This window comes from Melanotaenia boesemani, chromosome 5, assembly GCF_017639745.1.
Source record: "Melanotaenia boesemani isolate fMelBoe1 chromosome 5, fMelBoe1.pri, whole genome shotgun sequence".
Classification (NCBI taxonomy): domain Eukaryota; kingdom Metazoa; phylum Chordata; class Actinopteri; order Atheriniformes; family Melanotaeniidae; genus Melanotaenia; species Melanotaenia boesemani.
The window spans coordinates 3,727,929-3,754,281 of record NC_055686.1 but is presented as its reverse complement, the minus strand read 5'-3'; the positions used below and the strand labels follow the sequence as shown (position 1 = coordinate 3,754,281).

Here is a 26,353-nt window from a genome sequence, read left to right as displayed (position 1 = left end):
TAGAAGAAGTAACTGGCTAGCAGTAGAAGAAGAAGCATCGTAAACAAACCAAGCAGGAAATGTGTTAGAGCTTTTTCCAGCTTTGATGAAAAGATGGATTCAGTCAGCAGACGGTCTCTGGACAGGATTTATTCTGTGGTAAAGTCCCTAAACTTTCTTTTAGTAAATAAAACTTTGTCTTGAGTTTGTGAATTTAGCAGATTAAACGGCTAATGGTTAGCTTAGGATAGTGAGTTTAACTTGCCGGAGATGTTAAGACTTTAAACTCAACATTTAATACTATTCACCAACGTTTTCTATGTTAAAAAGTTATAATTCGGATTAATCTGACTCCAGCTGCTGTTTATTTGTTACCCATTACTCATGTTTACCTGGGTTACTGACCGACCCTGCTGTTCGTTAAAATTAAACCAGGGTTGCTAACTATAATCCCCGGACTGAGATTTGGTGGAACCAACCAACAAACATGGCAACAAGATAAAAGAATAATTTTGTCTCATTTTGTGCAGGTTTATTAATAAAATATAGCATTCAGCAGTAACAAAAATGGTGAACGAAGAGGTCTTCAGAGTACCAAGAGAAGCTTCTAAACAAAACTGGAAACAACTCCGCTACACAAAGGAAGTGACACTAGACAAAACACAGGGAATTTCACGTTGAATAATACTTCAGTAAGTCTGCCTTGTTAGCCTTTTTTGAGGCCTAATTAACAGCTAGTTGAGGTGGTGAGAAAGTATAAAAATAAATAAAGCCCGTGGAAAATAAAGACACGGACACCGGTGCGTGCTCAGACCCGTCCTGAAATATGAAATCACAGGATCAGCTGTTTATTGCACATAAAAACACAGCTTCATGTGGAGGATGAAATGCCCGGGCCAATGCAAACTTTTATCTTGTTCTTGTGGTCGAGAACAAGAACAAAATTCTTGCTTCACAGAGTATGATACAGGATTTACTCTCTGTTACACAGAGGACCGACCTCATGTAAGCTAGATAGATACAAGACGATCTTCACCTGCTTACATATAATGGAATAAAAGTTAACATCAGTGTTACTGAACCAGCTGCAGATGATTGATGGTAAACTGAAGAACTTCAGTCTCATCTGGACCTGATGATGGACCTGCTGATGCTGGGTCTGAACCTGAGGACCATGTGATCCATGATGTTCATCTTCACCAACACTGATGTTACCATGTTAAAATGGTGTTGAAAGGTTCAGTTTATATGATTGTTGCAATAAGCCCGTTGCTAGGATACACCAACAATCACATGAGCTATGATTTGTATTGTACCTCCTGTCTGACTGTGAACTTATTTTACTCTGGATCTTAAAAGATGCAGGCTGGACAGCTTTCTGATCCGTCCGTCCGTCCGTCCTTCCATCCATCCATCCATCCATCCATCCATCCATCCATCCATCCTTCCATCTCCCTCTTCTGTTTCACGATGGTTTCTCAGACGTTTAAAGAGGATTATTGTCTTCACACACACATCAAACTGTATCGTTGCTGTTAGTGGAGCTGAAATATCTCCCTCATTCCTGCATGTCGGACTGATCACTGAGCAGTGGATGAACTGTGCTGCTGCATCTTTTTTCACATATGCCTATGGCAGGCGGAAGAAAAAGTAGTTCCTACTTATTCTTAAAGTTTTGATACGTATATATATAAATGCTGGTATAGGAGGAATCGATATTTCAATATTTATCCTCGCGTCACTGTTATTTATTCTTCTCAGATATTTAGATCAAATCTTAGGCCTGTTTTTACTTACCCACTTATTAATTAATTAATTTATTTGTTTCACTGGGACACCCATCCAAGAGTAATGCAGCCCACCGGGAATCCTCCTGATTAGCCCACATAGCTCTTGATGTTTGTTTCAGCGTGAGAAATCGGAGGATTAGCGTGAGAGCGAGTGAAGCCACTCAAATTCATGAGTCTCACGTCCGATGCGTGAGAGTTGGCAGCCCTGTTAAACTTCCAAATAAATTCATTTGACTTATATGTGACGTATATATCATGCTTATATCCTGTAGTCGATTTTTCTTTTTTTCTTTTCTTTGAAACTCTTTGATTTACAGATTATGATCCACATCTAGTTTCCCATCAGTCCCAAAGCGAAAGAAAGGACTGAAAGCAGCAGCTGTGTGTTTTTGTTTGTATGTGGAAAATTTATAGTCTGATATCAATCAATGAATCAAACCTTTATTTATTTAGCACTTTTTCATGCTGGATTGCAGCACAAAGTGCTTCACATACCAAAAACAACCGTTTTTGCATCTTTAAAAAAAGTTTATCACAAAAACAAATCAAAGCACACACATGCTCTCTCACACACATACACACACAGATTAAATTGACATAGACCCCCCCCCCCCCCCCCTCTAAAACAAGCTTTTTTTGTGAGGGTGATCTGGATCAGAGGAACCGTTTCAACTTTATTTATAAAACACACAAAAAAAAAAAAGCAAGTCAAAGCTAAACGTACAGAAAACAAATAAACTGAATCAAACTGATTGACAGTTAAAGTTACCTTCCAGTTTAAACACATTAAAAAGCCACAGCATCTTGAATCAAGTGGAAAAGAGCAGAATATGTGTTTTCTGTGCAGATTCCTGTTCATTGATGAGTTATGTTGTCCTGGATATGATGAACATGAGGTTTTATCTCCTGGCTCGCTTCTCTGACCTCCAGGTCCTACTGGCCGTGGTGGTTTTGTCCTGGTCCTACGTGATCTACGCCAGCAGGATCGCAGCTAATTGGCTGCTGGAGAGGAGGACCGTCGTCCTGCAGCAAGACTGACGCTCCCATCGCTGGGTCAGGTGGGTGTTCTGCTGTTTAAAGGCAGGGACGAGTGTTAATGTGTTGCCTGGGAACAGAATCGTGTCCTCCACCTGCAGCAGGTTGGATTAAAGTGGAAAAGAAATACTGAAGTTTCAGGAACATCAGATTTAAGTATTTCTATCCTCGGCTGGATGAGGGCTCAGACGTAGATATACATCTACCCTGACATGGCTCCGCAGAGCTGCCTCGCATGCGCAGATCTGCTTGTTGCATTTTTCTGCCACATGGGGGCAGTGTTGAACACATGGGGCCAACTTGAAACCCTCTATGCCAGGGGTGGCCAATGTCGGTCCACCAGAGCCACAATCCTGCAGGTTTTCCCAAATTAAATGGATCCAACAGCTTATGAGGATCTGCACAATGGCTCATTAGTTTAAGTCAGGTGTGTTGGAGCAGGGAAATTTGGAAAACCTGCAGGATTTTGGCTCTCAAGGACCGACATTGGCCACCCCTGCTCTATGCTGATGGTTTTGACCCATCGTGGAGAAGCAACACGTTACATACAAGATGTTCATGTTAACGGTCCATTTGGACCAGGCTGTTTATCCACCTCCTCATTTTCTTTCTTCTTTCTGTTTTCTGACAAGTAAATATTGAGCCAGGCGACTTCTCTGCATAGATAATAATACACGTCTGTCTGTCTGCTTTTTAAAATGACCCAGAATCCTTCAGTCTGCAGCCACTGAGGCGCACAGTTTACGTCAGGTTCATGAAAAGATGCAGAAGAAGAAAACACAGATGAAGATGGTCAGAAAATAAAAACTTGTGTAAAAGTCAGTTGAAATGAAATATTTCTCCTCATCCGTTCATTCCTGTATGATACTTTCCTCCTCAAAGACGGGTGGATGGAAGCAGTTTGTCCAGCAGGGGGAGCTGTCTGCTTGGTTTCTCCACTTTTTCCCTTTTTGTTTTGCATCTCAGCCACAGATAAAACGATGAAAAGCTGTTTGGATCCTTTGTTAAAGACTCAAAACAACACCAGACTTGTTTTAGCTCCTCTGTGATAACTTTAATTTCTTTCTCAGACCTCTGGCAGGCTGACCTGAAGGGCATGAACAGACTGAGGACCGAGCCAACCAGACATGCTGAGATGGATGACCTGAGTGGAGACGGAAACCAGAGACTGGTTTAAACCTGATCATGGATGTGATGGGATGGTGTGGACGGTTTCCAGACCAGCTTCAGACTCGAGCTTTGTCCCAATTCAGAGCCTCCATACGTCATGGTGGTGCACCAAGCACGGTCCCATTCGGAAGGAGCCTCCGAATCCGCACGTCGTTTGGCCTCAAACGAAGGACGCTGGCGATCCTTCACGGCCTCTTTTCTCCCAGAATTCATTGCATACAAGACGGTGGCGAATGAGTAACGGAGTTCAGAAGAGGTTTTTTTTTTGTTGTTTTTTTTAACCAGACTTTAGTAGAAACATAGAAACCAAGTACATTAAAAACATGTCTGTTAAACGGTGACATTAAAATTCTGTAATATTTAATTAATATTTGTGCATTTTAAGGGGTTAATGATGAATCTGACAGAGTTTTTTTACTCCGTTGGTACTAAAGTGTTCTGTGATATGCAGACGGTCATTTCAGAGGTTTAAGTGATTCAACGTCCAACGTTGCTGCTATGGGAAATACTCGTTGGTTAGGTAGGCTGTGCCATTTCACGAACGTTAAGCGAGCTTGGAAGTGTGCAGACCCTGAACTGGGACACAGCTTCAGGGATGTAAACCCTGGAGCAAACCGGAGCTGAAGGTCTGCAGAGCATTTCTGGACCATCCTAACACACTCCGAGTTTAAAATGAGACCCTAAACATTGGTAAACAAGTCTCCTAAAAGTCTCTGTTTTGTTCGTTCATCAGTAAAAATCTGTTTTTTGTATTCAGGGCGGAGGATCTGATTCTTTTCTGTGCAAAATAAAACTCACAGTTCAGTTGATTCTTCTTTTAAAATGATTCTGAAACACAAATAAGAGGTTTTGCTAAGCAGACTGAGACTATTTGTTGCTTCTTTTTTCTGTTTTTAGTTTTTCTTTCTGACTTTGTGAAGATATTGTGTAAAATGTGTTCCAGAAATAAAGTTAGATTTATTGGTAAAATATCAGTTTAATGTCCACTTCTCTGAGAATGTGATCAGCTGACCAGATGACTGCCCCCCCTCCCCATCTAAAGCTTTTCTTTTTCTTTTAAAACTTGTCTGGTTCATCATAATGACGGCAGAACGATCTCCTGGATGCCTTGTTGCGCTGAACAAATTAGCTTTGGCGAGAGGAGAAAAAAAGTCTCTTTTTCATTATTGGATTTATTTTGGATATCTCAGAGTTTTATTCAATGCTGGACCTGCAGGAGAAAACAAAAGAAAGGGGGGGCTGAGGAAAAGAAAAAAGAAGCTTGAAATATAAAGCAGAAACCTAGCTTCTACACCTGTAGAGAAACTTAACAAGGCAGACAATCATCAGGAGCACTGCCAGCAATGCAACAATACCAGCATTCACACTAAACACATAACTATAACTGCTGGTACTAAACCTTAAAAGTGTTTTTTGGTCAGCCTCAGCTGTCAGTTTGGGAGGTAAAATGATGTAAAACGAACGTATGAATAGATGTAGCAGCATAAAGGTCGACCAGAAGAAGAAAGCAGAATTTATTACTAACAGAACTTTGTAGAAATAACACACAGACCAACAGTGACCAAGCCTTTTCTCATCTCATCGTTCTCTCAAGTCTTGGCTTTCAGTAGAAAAAATATTGTTATTGAAACAAACACACAACAGAAACTATTTCCATGTTTCCACTTTTTCCTCATTTCCAGTTATTTCTGCCACTATTTACCTGCTATCCTCACTAAACCAACTCCAGCTCAGCTGCTTTGTGGCGCCACCGTGCATCAGAAACGTCTTCTTGGCTTTATTCCAGCCATAGAGGAGCATTATTTTTCTCCTTTTCACACACACATAGAACTTTCTGCTCACTGGTTGATCTTTGGCTGCTCCTGATTGGACGTTACCGTCAATCTAAGCTCTCTGATTGGTGGAAAGTCTGACAGGAAGTGGCTTCATCATCATGTCCAGGTCTAAATAGAGGTCTCTTAGCAACATAGTGATGTTTTTATGATGAAATGTGATAAATAATGCTGTTATCATGGATCATTGAGGATTTATAAACACTACTTTGTGTGGCTGGATTGTAAATTTCCTGGGCGGGATATAAAACCTGGAAAACCTCCGTAGATTACCTGAAGGGTAAAATATCCATCACAATTTACCCCACAGAGTTACAGATTTCTGCCACTGCTGAGGCGCTGGTGATGGTAGAAGTGATGTGCTGGAGTTTTAAGGGTTAAATCTACACAGCAACAGTGACTGTACGAGCATGTAGACCAGTCAGAGTGCGGAAAGAAGAGAATGAGATGTGTTCGATCATGAAAATGAAACCTCGCCCCCTCCAGTAATCAGCAGCCGATAAAGACAGTCCCAAGATCCACCACCATGGAGTATAAAACCCAAGTAGACCACCACAGGGATTACATGCCCACCCAGAGGACGAAGAGGAGGGCCTGATGTTTTTCTCTTTGGGCTGTTGAATCTGAATCTAGCTGCAGGTTAACGTAACGGCTCTGATCTGTCCACGTTTGTTTTTCTGTGGCTGTAAACAAAATGTTTGGACTGAAGGAAATCCGAAGGGTCGATTTGTTCGTGTGTCTGCAGGTTGTCATGTGACAGGTTCAGGCTGTAAGGAGGTGTGTGTTGGGTGAATATGAGGCTTTTCTGATGTATTCAGTAACTAAAACCTCAGACACACACACACACACACATACACAGTGTTCACCACGACGAGCTGCTGGGTTTGATGTGAGTCCTCAGATGTGTAAATGAATGGGTGACTGAGGGGGGGCGAGCGAGCTAAAAAGAGAATGAGGAACATGACAGAGAGAAAGAGAGCGAGTACTCATTCTATTAAAAACACTTCAAACACACACACACACACGTTGTGTCATCTGTAATTAAAACCTCTCGGCTCTTCAGACCTCCCTCTCCTCTTCTTTTCATTCCCAACCGCTCCATCTTCATTACAGGGATGAAGTAATCTCCTGAAGGATTCTGCAGGACAGTCACAGAAATTTAAACCAGAGATTTTACAGCTGAGAGACGAATTCTTAGACTAAATATAAACTCAGTTTACTGACGTCACAGAAGCATCTTTACTGCTCCCAAACACTGCAGAAACACAATGTGATGAATAATTCAGAGATTAAAAACTTAATGTGCTCATTTAGGGATAAAAAGATTAATTTATTCAAAATCAACTCCTTCTCTGACAACTCGGCTAACACTTAATCACCTTTGGTTGTAGCCATGGCAACCCAGATTGAATGTGGACAAAAGGCACAAACACTAACAAAAACTTACATTCGTCAACATGCCAGTATGTTTGATGTTCCAGACTTTCTAAGAAATAAATACAGAAGTTGAGTCGGTGCTCCTGAAAGCCAAACTGGAGAGAGCTGGAGCGGACCTTCATCTGGCAGAGTGGATTCTCACAACAAACTGGTCCCAGTTTGTGAGACCTGGTCCTGTATCTGACCTTAAACCTGCAGCATAGGTGTCATACCTACTTTCTCTTCACCCTCTACACTACAGACTCAAGACAACAAGGACAGCTGCGTTCTGCAGAAGTTCTCAGATGAATCTTCTATAGTCAAACTAAGGACCACGATGTGGACTACAGAGCACTGACGCAGAACTTTGTGGACTGGTGTCATCAAAACCACCTACTGATCAATGCGGACAAAACCAAGAAGATGGTGGTAGATTTTCCTGGACGCCGGTCTGCTGTCCCCTCACCGGTAGACATCCACGAAACGGACATTGAGAGAATGGACTCTTAAAAGTATCTGGGTGTTCACCTAAACAATAAACTGGACTGGACTCAGAACACGGACCACTGTACAGGAAGGGTCAGAGCAGGTCTTTCTTCTGAGGACACGATGGTCTTTTGGAGTGAAGGGGGACTTCTGAAGACCTTCATCAGCCATCCTCACGGTGTGGTCTGCTGGAGCAGCAGCGTCACAGAGAGGGAGAGGAAGAAGGTGGACAGTCCAGCTCTGTTCTGGGCTGATCTCTGGACTCAGTGCAGGAGGTAGTTGACAACAGGGTCTTGGTAAACCTGCCCTCCATGCTGGACCATGAGTCCCACCCCCTGCAGGACGCCTGTCTGCGCTGGAGAGGAGCTTCAGGAAAAGACTGATCCATCCTCGCTGTGTGAAGGAGAGATACTGCAGGTCTTTCCTTCCTTTATATACACGTTTATGTACATTTTTATAACTGTACATACTGTACTCACCTTGTCAGACCATATACTGGACATATTGCTTATTGTGTGTGTGTTCTCTTTTAAATCACCTGTGTGCTTCTGCTTACTACATCTGTACTGCTGCAACAAAGCAGTTTCCCCACCAAGAGACTAATAAAGGTTTTCTTCTTCTTCTTCTGCTCTGTGAAGCAGTGGGAACAGGTCTGAGTGGGACAGAAAGCGAGCTGCCTCCTGCAGCTGTCCTCATGTTCACGCACATGAACCAAAAGCAACAGAAACCTTCAGACTTCAGGCGTCTGTTACACTCATCAACACAGAAATCTGTAGTTTAACTGTAAAAGATTAAAACATGAGGATATTTACAGCTTTGACATATTTAAAAAACATTTTTGAGGGCTGCTTGAAGATTTTAATCCATTCAGAATATAAAAGACAACATTTTGGTGTTAATTTGTGGTAAAGCATCGATTCTAAAAACCATCCTGTAGTCCAGTCTGCTTCTCTGTTTATGGCGCTGATGCTGGATCTCGACATCCTCTTCCTCTCTCCCTCAGGTCCTCCTCTTGTCCAGCTGTCTCTGTGTCGGCCATCTTGGCTGCTAACCAGCTAACAAAACCTCTTGTCTCCGTCTCTTCCAGCCGCCCATCTGCTTAAAAGCGTGGTGTGAATATTTATAAATCACTGCTTCAGTTTGACCAGAGATGATTTTAAATCTCAGAAGTAAAACTTTGGATCATTTTCAGACATTGCATTAGTTAACTATTAAGATTTCCGACACAGAGAGCAAAAACCAACATTATCTGAGAAAAATGACACAATTTGATGTTAAAGTAATTTATTTTATTTTAAGTAACACATTGAAAACTTCACTAGTTTCTACTTCCTGATGAGAAACTGTATTATGTCAAACTTTTTAATTAAAAACACATTTATTGTGAGAAGTAACACTGATTCACAAACACGCACATGTCAGTAATATTTATGTAACTCTGATTTGGACACAAACTGATCAATTTGCACATAAAACAGGACATGAAGAAAATATTTAACTGTTTCTTTCTTTGTAGAGCTGCTGCTCTGTTTCCTTCACTAAACAACATGAATACTTAGAAAACCTTCAGCTCCCACTGGTCCTTCCTGATGGTACTAATCTGATTTAAAAGCACTGACTGAGTGTAAATAATAAGCAGCCATGAATAAAAGAGCCATAATAAAGAGCCACCAAGAGTCTCTCATACCCCTGTCTCATTGGCATGACTCGATGCTGGTTCTCGTACCTAACGTTGAACAATAATCAATAAAAGGACTACCGCAGCAGTAAAAAAGATAAAAGTGGAGTTGGATGTGGTGTTAGAGCTCCTGGACAGTGTGATGGGTCATTGATCAGCCAAACAGGTAACAGGTTGCAGAATTCAGCCACAGCAGCTGACACCACAGAAGAAGAAGCTGGCTGAGTACCTCTGCCTCCTCTCGGTCTTCCACAGATGAAGACGGTAGGATGACCACGGACCACCCATTGGAAATAAAGTTTAGATTAACTAAGTGAGGTCTATCAGTCTCTGGAATCATTTAATTTAGAGTAATACGTGAATGTTGCTGCCTTATGTTGCCTGGCAACTGATTTATGTGAGCTCATGTTGATGTCCTAAAATCTTAATAAATTTGCTCAGTTGTCTGATTATATTGTTTAAAGTAGGAAGCCGTAGGTTATAATGGAGCCTGACGACGTAACCAAATCTACAAGATGTTTACTTCCACAGAGTAAAGTCCTCCTGGGAGGGACTTTGGAGGCAGAGCTGAAGCACAGCAGAGAGGGAGTGGGAGCAGCTTTGATGTTTCATTTGTAAAAGTATTCAATAAGATCCCTCTTAATTAGGTTAATATTAATCCTGTGAAGCTCAGTTAAAACTTAACATGAAGAAGCTGAACTGTTCCATCTGAGAAAATAGCAGGGGTTTTATTTTTACACCACAGTGGCTATGAAAATATGTTTGAGAAGTCCAACATTTTATTTCTAAACCCACAAAGAGAAATAAAAACACCAACATGTCCATCCTTTCACAGGTAACCAGTTTGGTGCAACATGGCACCATGTCTGCTCGAGTTTTGACTTTACAAATGTTATATATTCACTCTGGATTAAGGTCACAGTTTACTATTTTTGTAAATGGTTTGAGACTAAATGTAAGAAACGTCTGTGCTTCAGTAACAGTAATCATATCCCTCAAAGGATGAACCACCTGAACGTGCTGGTGGGTTTAAAGTGACAAACAAACATTCATGACAAACACTTTAACACATTTTGCACAATTTTCACACAAACAAGCAACACCTGACAACTCGGATCAGATCAAGCCGGGTCCATGAGATCATCGTTCAGAAACCCCGGCATGGATGAGTACAATTCTCGCTCCATTTCGGTCTCTGTCTCCACGGTGGCTTGTTTGGGTTCCTTGGCGCTGACGTCCTTGGAAGTTAGAGACGACTTCTTCCCCTCCAGCCAGTAAGTTACCATGTCACCTTTCCCCTGTTGGAGATGAGATGGGTGTTACTGGGCGGCTCCCAGCAGAAGTGAACTATGCTGGGAGACAGTGGCTCACCTTCACCTGCAGCATCCCTCTGCATTCCAGCACATAGCCACCAATTTCCTCCAGAAGGTAAAATGCACTGGAGCTGCACTGGATCTTCAGGGCTGCGAAGACGAGGGATCTTTGTAAAGAACCTTACCACCTAATTCTGAACCTATCAAAGATTTGTATGTTTGTTTTCCTGGTGTTAGTCTTTGGAGTGGGTTACCCAGACTTGTGGACTCCATCCTGGATGCAGTGTTGACTGTATCTCCAAACAGACAGTACCGTGGCATCTTCGTCCCCACAACCCCGGCTACCACTGGACCTGAGAATGCAGGAAAGACATTCAGAAAAGCATGTTCAACTAAACATTTGAGCTTCTCCCTGCAGACTGTATCTTTACCAGAGTGTATCCCTGCTCGAATCTGCAGCTGCATGTTGGGTTTGTGTGGGATCCTGAAGGTGCGACAGACCCCCACCAGGTCAAGAGCCATGCTGGCAATCTCTGAAGCATGGAGTATCCCGTTCTCCTTGGGAACGCCTGACACAACCATGTCTACACAGCAGTACACAAACAAAAACTGTTATGCTGGGGCAGATTTAGAGGCACAACTACACCCTTGTTTTTGTTCCGTTTATGTACGTAGAAAGGTACATTTGTTTCAAATGTTGACAAAGGTTATCAAACAACACTGCCCGTGTGACCTCTATGTAGGGATGGTTGTTAGACAATACATCAGCTGTTGGGCAGCCAAGAGTTCAGAATTCTGATGTCAGTTTCAGAAACATTAAACATGGTGATGGAAGAAATTCTGGTAATGTACATTCTCAGAAAGAGACATAAAAAGAGGCTGCAGAGTAGATGCTGGTGGTGTGTGGCCATTGAATACATCACAGCTTTTTTCTCTGGTTGTACATTAGCTATATTACACATCATAGTGGTTTCAGGTGGTACTGCTGTGTTTGCTACATCTGACTACACATTCATGAGCTCTACGCACATAAAGTACGCAGAAGACTGACAGAAGGCTCTGTCTGAATACACATGCAAATTTAAGGTAGAGGATAAATTAGGCTTTAGGTACACAATAACAATTGAACCCTTGTAGAGATGAAAAACACACAGCAAACAATACGAGTTAAATAAAACAAAGTACAAACTTCTGGTTAAGATTAAAATTTTACTTAACTCTTTAACACCATGCGTATCATATTAGAAAGATACAGATTCTGACACCTATTGCATCTCTGTATGGTAAAGACCTTGATAAACCCTATGATTTACCATCCAATACTCTTCTGTCCCCTGGTGGATATGTTTTGCACTACAATTATTCGTATGTATTACACAGTAATAAACTGTACTTATATAAAATTTTTTAGCTTATTTTTTAGTTAAATAACCAAATACAGACCTAAGATTAAAAAAAATGCAATTTTTTGCATTCATTCCTGGGCCAGGCTGAATGGGTTAGACACATAACATCATGGCAACTTTCTGAATGTGTGTCTCTCACAGGCATCGCCGATGGTTTCCACCTTGTAGACGTCATAGTTGTCGATGATGTCGTCAAATGTCGTGTAGAGTTTGTTGAGGAAGTCCACCACCTGATAAGGAGTACTGCTACTGGACAGCTGGGTGAAACCCACAATGTCGCTGCACACAAACACACACACACACACACACACACACACACACACACACACACACACACACACACACACACACACACACACACACACACACACACACACCATAATCCACCATATAATGAAATGAAAATTAAATTAAATTAACAATATTTTATTAATCCCAAACAGAAATTACAGTCATAATAATTATAATCATACTAGTCAGTAATTTTTATCCTCAAGCACAAACTATACATTCTTCAAAGCAACAGATCTGACTACATTCAGTGTAATATTCATCCTTTCATTTAAGTCTACCTGAAGAAGACTGTGGCGCTGACATAGCTCTGAGCTTGTGATGGCTTCCCCTGACGCAGGTCATCAGCCACTTGCTTAGGAAGCATACCTGCAGCACAGAGATGAACATATCTTTCTTTCAAGAGACATTAAACTCATTTGTGTTAGATAAGCCTTCAATATTCTTCCTCTCCCATTACAATAAGTTTTTCCCACTACATGTATTGATGACTTGCAAAGTAAAATGGGAGTTGTTCTGGAATGGTGTGATTATCTAGAACCAATTATTTTGGATGTTTCTTTTGATAATCTTTGAGCACTAATTGTCCATACTTTTCTCCCTATAAGTCACTCTTTGTGTTACTAGAAAAAAAAAACAACCCAAATATTTTTACAGTGGTAAAAATACCGGCTAAAACCAGCTACCACCTGGCTCTTGAGAACAATGGGAAAGGGAGAGCACAATAACCCGGGTGCTAGAAGCTGACTTTAATTGAGGTTGCAAAAAATGGGCACAATTTATTTATTTATTTTTCTTTTCAACAGAAACATATGTCTTTATCTTATGTGAAGGCAATGAAACTGATAGATGATGAAACTTTTGTTCCAGATCAGACATTAAGATAACTGTATCGTCAGCATAAAGACAAACCTATTCAGCCTGAATGTAATTAAAATAGAGAACAGTTCCTGTACAATTTATAGTAAAATGATGTCCTGCATTAGAGTATTGTTATGTGTATCGTACTGTATAGCAGCCTGTCAGTTCTCTGTTTTTCGTGCATTAGATCCTGAGTCCGTTCAGTCACCAGGACTTCCAAGTGTTTACTGTACTTCTCCATCTGAAACATAAAGAAGTGTTTCAGTACAGCGTACAGGGTGAAGAAAGAAAGAAGTTTGACAAAACTATGTGTGTCATTACCAGGTTCATCATCATGTCCACAGGGCTGACTTTGACTGGGTTGATGCGGTGAACAAACTTCTTGATTTGCTCAAAGGTGGGTCGGTGGGCGGGGTTATGGGAGCGGCATCGACGGATCAGCTATTAAATATATGCAGGTAAAAAAACTCCAGAAGACCTAAGAGTGAAAGAATCATTTATTGGCATTCATTTCAATGAACTACACCTAACTCACCTCTACGTAGTCAGCAGGACATGGACAGGTGTTATCAGCTTTACTGGAGATCAGCTCAGGTAAAGGCGGACACCATGCACACTCAAGGTTGGACTCCTCAGCCTGCAGGACAAGATTAGCTTAAATTGTTTACCAGCTTCTCTTCACTGACCTAATTTTGTTACAACAGAAAAATCCTGACAGTGGAACTGGGACTTACTGGGACTGGATTGCTGCGAGTGGCTATCTCCAGTAGGATGATGGAATAACTTTAAAAAATATAAAACACACATTCAGAGGTGACCAGTTATACTGTGCATAATAGTTCCACTGCCAAATCAAGATATTTTGGGGTAATGGTTGTGGTTTTGCAGGTCTCCAGAAAGTGATGTAAGGGATAAAACAGGTTTATTAGTGCACCTGAACACATCACCAGCAAGCGTTGGCTCCATGTTGGAGTTCTGAAATTCAGGTGGCATGTACACTTCCAAGAGTCGTTGCTGATAGGTGGACAGAGGCTCCACCCCATCATCCCTGCGGTATGTTCTCAGCCCGTAATCTGACAGGACAAACCACATATCAGTCAAAAACTGTCCAGCTACAGTCCAGGTCCAGGTTTTCACTGTAGTTTTTCATTTCAAACACCCGTACAGATTTTTGTTTCCCCCTTATGGCAGCAAGAGTTATAACAAAAACATTGTACATAGGTACATACTTATGACAGATGTCTTCTTATGTAAACTATCTTGTCTCTTGTTTCATCAGAAGCATCAAAATAGTTTCTTAAAGACCTTTTCTGCTTCATAGATAACTTTTAAAATTCCACAAGGCTCCATGTTGGGCCCCCTATTGTCCAGCATCTACATGCTCTCCCTAGCTCAGATCATGAAAATAAACCAATCATCTGATCATAATTATGCTGGCGACACTCAACTTTATACTACTGTCTCACAATGGGACTCTGGTCTTAAACAAAGAGTAAGTGCATGCCTCGGTCATATCATTATCTGGATGTGACTACATGAATGAATGAAATGAAAAATACTTTATTAATCCCAAAGGGAAATTCAATATTGTAGTAGTAGTAATTTTTTAGTAAAACAATCACATTAATTAATTAAGGGCTTTGTTCTTCAGCCTGATAGCTGCTGGAAGGAAGGATCTTCTGTATCTCTCTGTCTTGCATCGGACTTGAACAAGCCTCCCACTGAACACACTCTGTTGTTTCGTCACGGCGTTGTGTAGAGGGTGTGAAGGATCTTCCATTATCTTCGTCAGCTTGTACAGAATTCTTTTTTTGATGATCAACTCCAGCGGCTCCAGAGTTACTCCAAGCACAGAACCAGCTTTCTTGATCAGTTTGTTAATTCTTTTCAAGTCTCTGGTTCTGATGCCGCTGCCCCAGCAGATTGCTGCAAAGCTGATTGCACTTTCAACAACAGACCTGTAGAACATTTGCAACATTTTGGTGCAGACGTTAAAAGATCTCAGCTTCCTTAAGAAGTAGAGTCTGCTCTGACCTTTCTTGTAAATGTACTCAGTGTTGCTTTTCCACTCAAGTCTGTTGTCCAGCTGAACTCCAAGGTACTTGTATTCCTCCACCACCACCACCTCCTCTCCCATGATGGAAACACTTCTATGTGTGTTCTTGTTCCTCCTGAAGTCAACAATCATCTCCTTTGTTTTCTTGGTATTCAAGATGAGATGATTGTCACCGCACCATTTCACAAACTGACCGACCAGTTCTCTGTACTCTGCTTCTTGTCCATCACTGATACACCCAACAACTGCTGAGTCATCAGAGTATTTCTGCAGATGACAGAACTCAGAGTTGTACTGGAAGTCTGAGGTGTACAGCGTGAATAGAAATGGTGAAAGTACAGTCCCTTGTGGTGTTCCAGTGCAGCTGACCACCATCTCAGACACACAACCTTTCAGTCTCACAAACTGTGGTCTGTTTGTGAGGTAGTCGTAAATCCAGGTGGTTGTGGAGGGATCCACCTGGAATTTCTGCAGCTTCTCACACAGCAGAGAAGGCTGAATCGTATTAAAAGCACTTGAGAAATCAAAGAACATGACCCTCAAAGTGCTGCCTGACTGGTCTAGATGAGAGTGGGCTCTCTGAAGCAGGTATATGATGGCATCTTCAACCCCAAGCCCATTACGGTATGCAAACTGTAATGGGTCCTGAAAGGTGTTCACCTGCTTGCTGAGGTGAGCCAGTAAGAGTCTCTCCAGGACTTTCATGACGTGAGATGTCAGGGCGACTGGTCTGTAGTCTTTTGGTTCAGCTGGTTGTGGTTTTTTAGGCACTGGAACAAGGCAGGATGTTTTCCACAGCACCGGGATTCTTCTCTGGCTCAGGCTGGTGTTGAACAGGTGCTGGAGAATCGGACATAGCTGTTTTGAGCAGGTCTTGAGAACTCTGGGACTGACACCATCTGGACCTGCAGCCTTGTTCTGGTTCAGTTTCACCAGTTGTTGTATGACTTGGTTACAGGAGACAGACAGAGTGGAGGTGGAGGCAGAGGAGGTTTCAGGAAGTCCTGATGTGGAGGGAGATGAGGTTGTGTCCAGGTCCTTGACTGAGCTGCAGGGTGACAGAGTGGAGGTGTGACAGGAAAGCTGTGGGCTCATGGAGGGTGTGTGGCTAGTTGGGGTTGAAGCAGGAGGTGAGCTAAACCTATTGAAGAACATGTTCAGTTCATTCGCTCTGTCCAGACCTCCATCAGTCTGATCCTCCTTTATCCCGAAGCCAGTGATCTTCTTCATTCCTGACCACACATCCCTCACATTGTTTTTCTGAAGCTTACTTTCCAACTTCTTCCTGTAGTCCTCCTTGCACTTCTTCATTTGTGTTTTAAGTTGTTTTTGTGTGGACTTCAATAACTCCCTGTCTCCATCCCTAAAAGCTTTCTTTTTGATGTTCAGCAGCTTTTTCAGGTCACTGGTGATCCAGGGTTTGTTATTGGGGAAGCACCTCACTGTTCTTGTTGGAACGGTGCTGTCCACACAGAAGTTAATATAATCTGTCACACACTCAGTCAAGGCATTGATGTCATCTCCATGAGGTTCACATAGGACGTTGCAGTCTGTAGCCTCGAAGCATCCTCTCAGAGCATCTTCAGCTTCATTAGACCAGGTTCTAATAGCCTTTCTAATGACTGGTTGTTGCTGAACGATGGGCTTGTAGGAGGAGGAGAGAAGAACTAGGTTATGGTCTGATCTTCCTAAAGGTGGCAGGGCAAAGGAGCTGTATGCATTTTTAATATTTGCATAAAATAAGTCCAACGTTTTGTTTTCTCTGGTGGAGCAGCTGACAAACTGTTGGAAAGTTGGTAGAGTTGCAGAGAGGGAGATGTTGTTAAAATCTCCAGAGATCGCCACAAATGCGTTTGGATGTTGTGTTTGAAGCCTGGCCACTACAGAGTTAATGACATCACAGGCTGCGTCTGGAGCGGTACCAGGTGATATATATACCGCTACCAGAATAACGCATGTGAACTCTCTGGGTAAATAATACGGGCGGAGACTCACAGCTAGCAGTTCAATGTCTCTTGTGCAGATCTTCTCTTTAACAGTGACATGTTCAGGATGACACCAGCGCTGGTTTACCAGCACCGCAATTCCACCTCCCTTCAGCTTCCCGCTGAGTTGTTTATTGCGGTCTGCACGGACCGTCCTGAAGCCGTGTACAGACGCATTACAGTCTGGGATGTGTTCATGCAGCCATGTCTCGGTGAAGCACATAATACTGCACTCTCTGTATTCTTTAAGAGACCTGGTTAGCACCTGAAGTTCATCAATTTTGTTAACTAGCGATCTCACGTTTCCCATAACAACCGTTGGAAGAAACGGTTTGAATCGCCACCGTTTTTCTCTCTGCCTCGCTCCTGCCCTGCATCCTCTTCTCTTTCTTTTCAACTCCGTTGGGATTTGAAGTGTTGTTTCACTGATAATCTTGAGTTTGGGGAGTTTTATCAGTTGAGCCCGATGGTAAACAAGTCTCGTTGCCATGGAGACTCACAATAACAAGTCTTGCAAAAAAGAAAAAATATTCAGAAAAATCTCCCGTATAGCACAGCCTCTGACCAGCGCGAAAAATCCACCCGAACAGACACTGATTGACAGCTGATGTCTTAAAAAAGACGGCTATATTGCAAAAATCACAAGTTAAAAACAGAGCTACTACAATTGCTGCTGCCACCTAGCGGCGCATTCTAGAACCAGATAAAAATAAAGATAAAAATGAAATTATTGTGATTCAAACCAAAGATAAGTGTCCAAAGATTATAATAAAGCAATAACAAAATCAGACATTTACTACCTAAAGAAACTATGTAAAATAAGGGGACAGAAGATGATGAGTATGTAATCACTACATGTATCTCACTGTTTGTATTTTCTTGTCTGAATGTTTCTTTAGATAATCTTGTCTTATGTATAAAATTAGCATCATAAATGAATTAGTCTTGCATTCAGTTTCTGCACCATGATTGCTTTTTTCTGCTGCACCATACAGTTGGTTTCAGACAAAAAAACTCATCAGGTAGACAGGGTTTCTGAACTCCTGCTCCTTGGGCTCATCGTGATAATTTTAACATTGGATATCCTAGATTTAAACTATGATTACCCTCTTTTTAAATTTTAAAATAAGACCTTGATTTCTCTCAAATCTGTGTTTAGTCTCAGGTGAACAACAACAACTAAAGAGCCATGCCTTTTCATGTAGGAGGTAATAACATTATGGGAGTATAACATGCTCTAATCAACATGAAAATTCTGTGCTGTTTCTCATCTACATCTACATAATTTAGTATTAAAGCATTGAGTGATTGTCAAAGTTAAAATCCATGAAAACTGGGTATATGAAACCTATTTTCTAAGTAACTCTGAGCACTCTCAGATCACCTGTAATTTTGCAGACCCAGCGGTCATCTAAGACACAGTTCAGAGACTTGAGTCGTCCGTGACAAATCCTGTGCTGGTGAAGGTACGACATCCCTCTGGCGATGTCTGCTGCAAAGGAAAACCTGGAAGCGAGTCACAGTGGATTAAGTCTTTATAATTAATCTAGACCCTTCATCACTGTGACAGAGTCTTCATGAAACCTGTTTACCTGAAGCCCCAGTTAAGTGGGATCTCCTCATTAAGAAGAACATCATTAAGGCTTCCTTTTGGGCAGTACTCTGTTACTATGGCAACGTTTGGAACCTCAACACAGCCACCGATGAACTTGCACAAGTTGGGGTGATCTAGCTCCCTGGTATAAACATGAAATCAGAGATTAACAGTATAAATAATCTGTGTGTGATGTTTTTGTTTGTTACCTGACTTGTTTGACTTCCTGTCTGATGGATTTGGACAGAGAGAAGTTCTTTGTTTGGATTTTCTTGATGGCCACAGTCCTGCCATCACTGCAGAGAAAAGAGTTAAGATGGTGCTGTAAAACTTGATGATGAGGATATTTAAATGAGCATGTAGTTAAACAGGTGGACATACTATATCCCCGTGCAGGTAAACAGTGTCTTCCGGGTTCCCGGTTGACCCGTACAAGAGCTGAAGGCGGTCACACAGCTGGTGTTACTGTCGCTGTTGCCAGCTGGAACACTCATAATGCTGCCCATGGTCATATGAGCTTCTTGATCTGAAGATAAAGAGAGAGAAAGAGAGGAGTTAACTCACTGCTACAATGGGGATAAAGAGTTCATAATACAACTATCAATCCTCAATCCTTATACTGCTGGATCTGTCTGCTGCCTTTGACACGATCAACCAACAGATCCTCTTCTCCACTCTCTCTGAGCTTGGCATCTCAGGATTTGTTCTCTCGTGGTTTATGTCCAACCTCACAGGAAGATCCTTCAAAGTATCTTGGTGAGGGGGAGTGGCTAGATCACATGGGTTGACAACAGGGGTGCCTCAGGGCTCGGTGCTTGGCCCTCTTCGCTTTTCGCTATACACCTCATCACTCTGTGCAGTCATTAGCTCTCATGGTTTCTCCAACCACTGCTATGTAGATGACACTAAGCTTTTCCTTTCTTTCCAACCTGACAACACAACCGTCTCAATGCGAATATCAGCATGTCTTGCTGATATCACTGCATGGATGAAGGTTTGCCACCTTCAAATAAAACTGTCCAAGACCGAGCTTATTGTCTTTCCAGCCAATCCTTCCTTACCGCCACAGATAAGCGTGCAGCTTGACTCTGTCACACTTGTGCCTACATCTTCTACCAGGAATCTTGGTGTCATGGTAGACAACCAGCTGACCTTTAAGGTCCATGTTACCTCAGTTGCTCGATCTTGCCGATTTGCTCTCTACAACATCAGGAGGATCAGACCCTACCTGACTGAACACACGACCCAGCTCCTGGTCCAGGCTCTGGTCATTTCACGCATTGACTACTGCAACTCCTTACTGGCTGGCCTGCCTGCATGCTCAGTGAAACCTTTGCAGAGGATCCAGAACGCAGCAGCACGTCTGGTCTTCAACCAGCCCAAAAGAGCTCATGTCACTCCGCTGCTAATCGCTCTCCACTGGCTTCCAGTTGCAGCGCATCAAATTCAAAGCTCTGCTTCTGGCTTACAAAACAATAACCGAAATGGCTCCTGTCTACCTGCACTCCTCAATCCAGAGCTACACTCCCTCTCCACAGTTACACTCTGCCAGTGAAAGACACCTGGTGCTCCCACCACAAGGTGGCGCAAAATCAGTAGCTGCTCTCTTCTCCTCTGTTGTTCCCCGGTGATGGAACGATCTACCAAACTCCGTCTGATCCGCAGAGTCCTTATCCACTTTTAAAAGCAAGCTAAAGACTCAGTTGTTTAAGGAGCATTTCCACATTTAGCTTAACTAAATGAGTTAGAAAGATTTGTCCAGCTCTTTGGCTGAACTCGGCACTGAAAGATTACATGCACTTACAGTATGCCAAAGGTAATATTGTGTGATGCAATTGTGATCTTGCGTTTAAACAAAGGACTAAAAAAAAAAAAGAAAAAACTGCCTCTAGCACTACATGACAGCACCTGGGTCCAACTGGACTCACAGCAGACTGAGTACCACTAAATTATGATGCCCCATGTCGTTTGAATTCTTGCTTGTGTTGTTCTTACTTTCAAATGTAAGTCGCTTTGAATAAAAGCGTCTTACATAGCTATGAAAATCATTGGCGACAATCTGATGCCACAAATTATCCAAAATAATGACCTCAAAGGTTTGTGAATATAATCTCAGTTTAAGGCCATCTGTTTAAAGCTTTCAGACCTTTTTCAGGCTTTTTCCAGACTAATTTCAGCTAAAAGCAATTCTATTTGTATTATCAACGTACCTTGTTTAATCGTAAAGAAGTCAATGATCCAGCTTTCATCCCACAAAAGTTTCTCTTTCTGGTACCTCAGCCACTGCACAGACAGGTTATTAGTCTGACATTGTAAAAAGAAAAGTTGTGTTCACATGTGTGGCTGTGTTTAATCTTACCACTGCAGTCAGTATAAAGGAAAGGCATAGCAGGCTGAGTGGCAGGCCAATGGCCAGCTTGGTAACAGGGCTCATGGGGCATTCTCCACAATCAGCTGGACAAGTAGAACAAAGTTCTGCCTCCTCACAGATGCCATCACCACAAACTGAGAGAAGGAAAATAAAAAATTAGGATGTTACTAATTAAAGTTTTCTCTATTGTGTATACTGATACACTCACTTATTTAAGTTCTATACAAAATTAAAGATTCAGATATGGTAAAATACTTAGGTATAGGTATATTTAAAGAACAGACTACAGGAAGAACAGGTGAGAAGAGCAATATAAGACCAAATTAGATACGTTAAGCCCCTTTTCCACCAAGGGGTCCAGTTCAGGATGGGATGATTTGGATCGGTTTGGTACGGTAAACCCTGATCTCTAGTTGTGTTTTCATGACAGTTTTTCACAAAATAAACGCAATATTTCTAAAATTCAGACAAAGTGCAGTTTCTTTTTTAAGTAAGTGTTTCCATTACTGTTTTTTTATTGAGATAATTTAGGTTTTGCACAATTCTTGGGCTAATGGAAACACACCTTCTGTTGCATTTCCACGGCCAACTGTACTTACCTAGTAGGCGGCTTACAAGATGGATAGCGATAGACGTTTAAGAGCACAGCACACACTTTTATTAAATTATAATGAAGAAGAACATGACAGAAACAAAGGAGAGGAAAAGAGTACAGGCAGCAGTTTGTGTTCTTTCTTCTTGGCATGAGGCTTTAAACAACAAAAATATTCATCTACGCATGTTCCTGCTTTGTTCTTCAGGCCGTTACATCCTCCGTAACAAACAGTAACTTTGTTCTTGTTCTCGAGGCAACAAGAACATAATGACATCCTTTTCTCTCACAGCTCTGGTTTGGTACTTCTTCCAGCTTGTTTTTAACATCACTTGGTCAGAGCTTTTTTCTTCAAGAACAGTTGTGTGATTTGTTGGAAATTTAAAGTAAGCATGGTTATTTGCAGGAAAGCATGAAGCGAATGGTTGTCATTTCCCCATTTCTGCTGATGCAAAAGAGTCAACAAGGTTGAATAAAAGGTTTTAAAGAACAGCTGGTCGAGGTGGTGATGAAGTAGTAGGAAAGTAGGAAAATGGATACTGCCCAGTGCAAAAGGAATAATCATGAACTGTACCAAAAGTTTGGCTGTAAAGTGAATCAGACGGAACTTCTGGGTTCCAAATCAGGACTGAAACCAATACATGAAACTTCCCTGCAGTCTTGTATTTGTTTTTGTACTTGCATCAGGATGTAGTGCCAGAAGAAACCTACCTACAGCAGGCAAAACAGTACTTTTTGCCTCCAGGGCAGCTTGCATGGAGCCGACTCGTATGTGAGCGATGAGTGAAGTCAGACCAGGATGGAAGAGAACCACCTGGGATAAAATGAGTTGGGTAAAACACGTGAAAAAACAGCATTTAAAGGAGCTTTATCCTGCAAATGCAGATCATTTATGATTTGTAGCATCTAGAGTGATGACACAACTAAGGAATAAAATAGCATATCATCTGCATATAGCGATATACAGTATGTGTTGCTTTTCTTGTAATTCCTCTTTTATTTGGAAAACAATAGTATATTATAGAAACGATGCTAAAGTTTGAAGATTACTTCAACCAAACAAACAAAACATATTGCTGCTTTTAAATCTATGAAGTTTACTTTAATTTAGGCTTGGGACTGAGCAGAATAAATTTAATTTTGATATTTTCCTCTTAATAACTTATTTGAGCTAAAAATAACCAACTTTTCATCATTAAATAACTTCATGTGAAGTACTCTGTGCTTTCGTCAGTGTAGAATTGTATTTGCCAAAGTGTCAGGCTTTTCTCTCTTCCAAGTTTTTGCCTTTTTTAAAAAATAGTGTTTAGTTTGGAAGGAGAAGACTGTTCAGAGCATCCCCATCTGAATAACTTTACCTCTTCAATGATTTAGCTAACCAGCGGCGTACCACAAGGCTAGGTCCCCAGCCCCCTTATCTTCTCTGCTTCCTCTTCACCAGCTTATACAAGACCATAGTGTAAATTACCATTGTTAAGACTGCTGGTATCTGAAGGTTTTATCAGCATGTATGGCAGAGTGTCATCATCATGAGCTAGATAGCTCCATAAATTTGTTTTTTTTGGCAATAAAGCCATTTGACAAACAGCCTGTGACGTTGATGTGTTATTTCTGAGTTACCTTGGCAGTCCAGTTGGTTAGGGTCATCTTGCCAGAAGTAGAGATGGTGTGGGTGAAGATCTTTCCATCATCAGGAATCCAGGGGCCACAGATGCTTTCTGTTGTCTACCAGCAAAGACAACAAGGGTTCATCTTTAGATCTGTTTGTTTATGTGTCAGCTTAAATTATACAATACAATACGATATGACAGGATATGATACAGTACAATACAATATGATAGAATACAGTATGATATGATATGATATGATATGATATGATATGATAGGAAAATTTGTGTTGGACTCAAGTTACTTTAGTTTAAACATTATATCTAATATAAGCACAATCATCAATTTTTCCCCCATTTTACCAAGATAGAAAGTTGAATTTTTTTTCTCTAAGTTTCCTGACAATCACTTCTCTTTGTTAATATTAGCTCAATAAATTAATATTTGATGACTAAAATAGCTTTGATGTCTTGTGAGAGCAAAGGTAATGATGGGAAGGATTCCCATATTTACAGTATGATGATGAGTGATAATATTTTCTTGTTTTTGCCCGAGTTTTTCTAGGAGTCTGATGTTTTGCCATTTGGCATTACACAAACTACCATGTGAGGACTTGTCTAGGGGAAGTGAGAAGGACAGCTGAAGATGAGCTTTATGGATGCGTGCACCATGTATCCTAGTGGACAGGAGTGGATGTTGGCATGATGAATGCAGCAGTTTTCTCCGTTGGCATCTTTCCAGTTGGCTGGACATTCGTGATGTTCGCAGAACCGCCGAGCTGTTGCAGCGTCTGTTATGGAACTGAGCACATCCACATATAAGAGCTGCTCCAAGATGATAAAGAGTTTGATATTTTCTCTTTTTAATATATCCAGTATACTGGGTTACCTGTGGGAGAAGATCTGGTTTTGGATGGCCCAGTGGTAGAAAGAGTCCCGGGCTGTTACAGAGTATGTGACGCTGAACACCTCACCGCTCTTCACTAACTCTGGAGGACGAACAATCCAGGCCATCTCCAGGCCTGGACAAGACACACAGGGGTTAATTTCTTAACTGCAAACATTAATAACATCAAATACAAAAACATACTGTTTAATAACTGAAAGAAAACTAGAAAACCTTGTTAGGAACAGGATCATGAGGCAGGAGGTGCCTCAGCAACCAGACTCTCACCTCCACAGTCGATCATGTTGTATTCGTTGGGTCCAACCAGAGGCCAGCAGTCATACTCACTGTTGTCTAAGTCGTGCCAACAAAACACAGGACCAAAGTGGCAAATGTACACCTGGAAGCAACCAAGCAAACCAAAAACACACAAAATAAAAAAATACACAAAAACATCTGGAAACATCTGGCCCTGACAAAAACAGTCTAATCCAGATCTAATCCAATTCATCTTACCGTGTTCAATTGATTTTCATTGTTTTTATACAGGAAAAAACACAAGGGGAATCGTTGAATATTTATATTCCTGTTGCTGACTAATAGTCCATCAGAATTTAAATTTAAAAGTGTTTTCCTGTTAGAAACCACAAAAAGTTCATTTTAAATGTAACTTTATGTAATCAATTCAAATCAAGCTGCTTCAGATAATAAGATTAAATGCACAAATTAATAAATTGATGATCAATAACTAATTAACCTTTCAGCTGATAAATGGAATCCAAGCAGCTGGTAAATAAAATCTTACCCAGAGCAGAAACCAGAGTCCCTGATGTTTCTTCATGTTGTAGCAGAAGGACAGACGGACTGAGACAGAGACAGATGGACTGATGGTCAGGGACATCTGCAGCTTCTGAGCTGCTGAATGAGTGAGGAGCAGGGCTGGAGATGAGGAGGAGGAGGAGAGATGAAGATAGAGATAGGGGTGTTTAAGGCACAGCTGATGAAGATCTGCTGCCATCTGCTGGTGGCAGTTGGTACTGCGTCAAGCTATGAGCTTATTGGTCCACTCACCGTCCACCTTCCTAGAGGACATTCTGGTCCAGACAACTGCTGTTCACTGGGTATTTTCTCTTCTTCAGACCATTCTCTGTAAACCCTAGAGATGGTTGTGTGTAAAAATCCCAGTAAATACTCAGCCATGCCACATTCAAAGTCACGTAAATCTCCTTTCTTCCTCATTCTGATGCTCAGTTTGGACTTCAGCAAGTCGTCTTCACCATGTCTACATGACTAGATGTGTTAAGCTGCTGTCATGTGATTAGATATAGATAGTTTATTTTAGACATATTCTCTCATTCACATTTCTTTTTCTTCCCATGTGTGAATAGCAGTAGACAGAAGTTTAAACTTATATATTTTACACTTTTTCTGTCTATTTAGTTCCTCTGTGATCACCTTCAATAGCTGCTGCACACCTGAACAACAAACATTTATGTCGTCTGCAATAATGATGAGATATTTGTTTTAGTAAACAAACAGGATGGAGTGGACAGTTGTTACAATCTGTCCTGTCACTCCAGCACTCCCCTGTCCTGCCACTCCTCCATTCTCTCCTCACTTCCCTGATCCTCCACACCAGTTCCAGATCCTCATCAGTAATCTAGTCAACCTGCCACACCTGTCTTCCCTTGTTCCCCAGTCCTTTATATACCCCACCAGTTCAGTCACTCATTGTCGGACCTTAATCCACACACCTCAAGGACTCACTCCCGTTCCGTCTCCAGATTCCTCACGCCCCTGTCGGTAATTGTATGTGTATCTTCAATATTCCATTCTGTTAATAAATCTGTTAAACGTCCCCTTGTCTCCCTGGAGTCCAAGTGTAACAACAGTAAATGTATGAACCTAGTTATAATTCATTTATGATAAATTAAGTTAAAAGAAAAAATATCTGTAATTCACGTTGAAAAAGCAGAAAGTGTTCTTTTTTTGATTAATTCCTCAT

The 26,353-nt window shown here is 41.4% G+C and overlaps 1 protein-coding gene and 1 long non-coding RNA gene across 2 annotated transcripts; one reads left to right on the top strand and one right to left on the bottom strand.

Moving 5' to 3' along the window:
- Window positions 1-9: 9 nt before the first annotated feature.
- LOC121640551 lies at window positions 10-4,937 on the top strand. Its single transcript, XR_006010474.1, has 3 exons — window positions 10-138; window positions 2,700-2,827; window positions 3,875-4,937. It is a non-coding gene; the product is annotated as an uncharacterized LOC121640551 (long non-coding RNA).
- A 4,310-nt stretch (window positions 4,938-9,247) lies between these two features.
- Window positions 9,248-25,238, bottom strand: LOC121640423 (atrial natriuretic peptide receptor 1-like). Its single transcript, XM_041986158.1, has 24 exons — window positions 25,154-25,238; window positions 24,637-24,748; window positions 24,352-24,484; window positions 24,132-24,264; window positions 23,476-23,580; window positions 22,567-22,669; window positions 21,252-21,397; window positions 21,103-21,175; window positions 19,274-19,418; window positions 19,102-19,188; window positions 18,891-19,034; window positions 18,683-18,804; window positions 14,192-14,330; window positions 13,992-14,040; window positions 13,793-13,894; window positions 13,579-13,698; window positions 13,405-13,498; window positions 12,678-12,765; window positions 12,245-12,384; window positions 11,131-11,283; window positions 10,954-11,052; window positions 10,758-10,849; window positions 9,440-10,684; window positions 9,248-9,262 (listed from the first exon to the last, which is right to left on the bottom strand). Exons 1-23 carry the CDS (start codon window positions 25,187-25,189, stop codon window positions 10,508-10,510), a joined length of 2,592 nt encoding a protein of 863 aa, XP_041842092.1. The 5' UTR covers window positions 25,190-25,238; the 3' UTR covers window positions 9,248-9,262; window positions 9,440-10,507.
- Between the last annotated feature and the right edge of the window lie 1,115 nt (window positions 25,239-26,353).

What these genes read in the sequence shown, in the direction of transcription:
- LOC121640423 (XM_041986158.1), bottom strand. Translation starts at nt 25,189, where the DNA reads ATGAAGAAACATCAGGGACTCTGGTTTCTGCTCTGG. An exon ending in TACTGTTTTGCCTGCTGTAG is followed by an intron (nt 21,398 to 22,566) that starts GTAGGTTTCTTC and finishes TCCTTCTCTCAG; the next exon opens with TTTGTGGTGATGGCATCTGT. An exon ending in GAGGGATGCTGCAGGTGAAG is followed by an intron (nt 10,685 to 10,757) that starts GTGAGCCACTGT and finishes CATCTCCAACAG; the next exon opens with GGGAAAGGTGACATGGTAAC.